The sequence below is a fragment of the Leishmania donovani genome, chromosome 31 (assembly GCF_000227135.1).
Source record: "Leishmania donovani BPK282A1 complete genome, chromosome 31".
Lineage (NCBI taxonomy): Eukaryota > Euglenozoa > Kinetoplastea > Trypanosomatida > Trypanosomatidae > Leishmania > Leishmania donovani.
The window spans coordinates 865,258-866,319 of record NC_018258.1 but is presented as its reverse complement, the minus strand read 5'-3'; the positions used below and the strand labels follow the sequence as shown (position 1 = coordinate 866,319).

Sequence of the window (1,062 nt, the reverse complement as noted above, 5' to 3'; positions counted from 1 at the left end):
TTCTCGCCACCGTCGCCCTCTACATCACCACCTCATCCACCCTCTGCCCTCCGCGTGTCTCCTGCTATTGCGCGCCACCAGCATCATCATCCGCGCACCCCCACCCCGGCTCTCTCTCTCGCTCCCTCTCTCTGCCTTCTTTCTGTGTTAGCTTCGACACATCGGGCGGCTCATGTCGAACCGATCAGCCGATAGCTGTCCTCACACCTGTCGAGGGCAACAGCGCGAGGAGCACCCTGATCACGCCCGCAGCAGCACGATGACGGTAGGTGCGGCGCGCACGGCCAAGCCGACGGCGACGTCGCAGAGTGCAGGGCAGCGCTCTCAACGCCAGTCGCGCTCGCAGCCGCGCCGCTCCGGATGTCTTGGCGTGCTCCAGGCCATCCGTGACGGCGTCATCAAAGCGGTGTACGTGATCGTTCCGCCTGGCGGCATTCTCTCCGGCGCCTTCAACATGGCGAGCTCTTCCATCGGCGCCGGCATCCTTGGCCTGCCGGCGGCGACCGACTCAGCAGGCATCATCCTCGCCATGATCTTCCTCGCCGTCATCACGTACTTCTCCGTCTTCTCCATGTACATCCTGGCACTCGCATCGGAGAACACGCGCATCAAGACCTTCGAGGGCTTGGCGCGCTGGCTCTTCCCGGCGAGAAGGTACGCCTTCTCCTACTGGGCCGCGTTCGTCAGATGGTTCTACGGCTTCTCTGGCTGCGTCGCCTACATCATCAGCGTGGGCAACTGCCTTGGTCCCATCTTCACCGGCGCCGCAAAGCAGCACCCTGACAACAGAGCCATCCAGTTCCTCGCCACCACGCAGGGCAACCGCGTGCTCACAGTCATCGTTTGGCTCTTCGTGATGCTGCCGCTGGTTATTCCGAAACACATCGACTCACTGCGCTACGCCTCCGCCATCGCGGTGACGTTCATGGTGTACTTTGTCTTCGTGGTTGTCGCACACAGCTGCCGTAACGGGCTGGCGGAAACGTCCAAGCACGTGAAGCTGTCCGGCAACCAGGCGGATGACGGCAAGCTGGAGCACAACACCGTCTTTCTTTTTCGCAC

The 1,062-nt window shown here is 62.4% G+C and overlaps 1 protein-coding gene across 1 annotated transcript; it reads left to right on the top strand.

Moving 5' to 3' along the window:
• Window positions 1–172: 172 nt before the first annotated feature.
• Window positions 173–1,060, top strand: LDBPK_311850 (amino acid permease; the record flags this gene model as incomplete). Its single annotated transcript, XM_003863227.1, has 1 exon — window positions 173–1,060. A coding segment is annotated over one exon (888 nt), but the record flags the coding sequence as incomplete, so codon positions are not given.
• Between the last annotated feature and the right edge of the window lie 2 nt (window positions 1,061–1,062).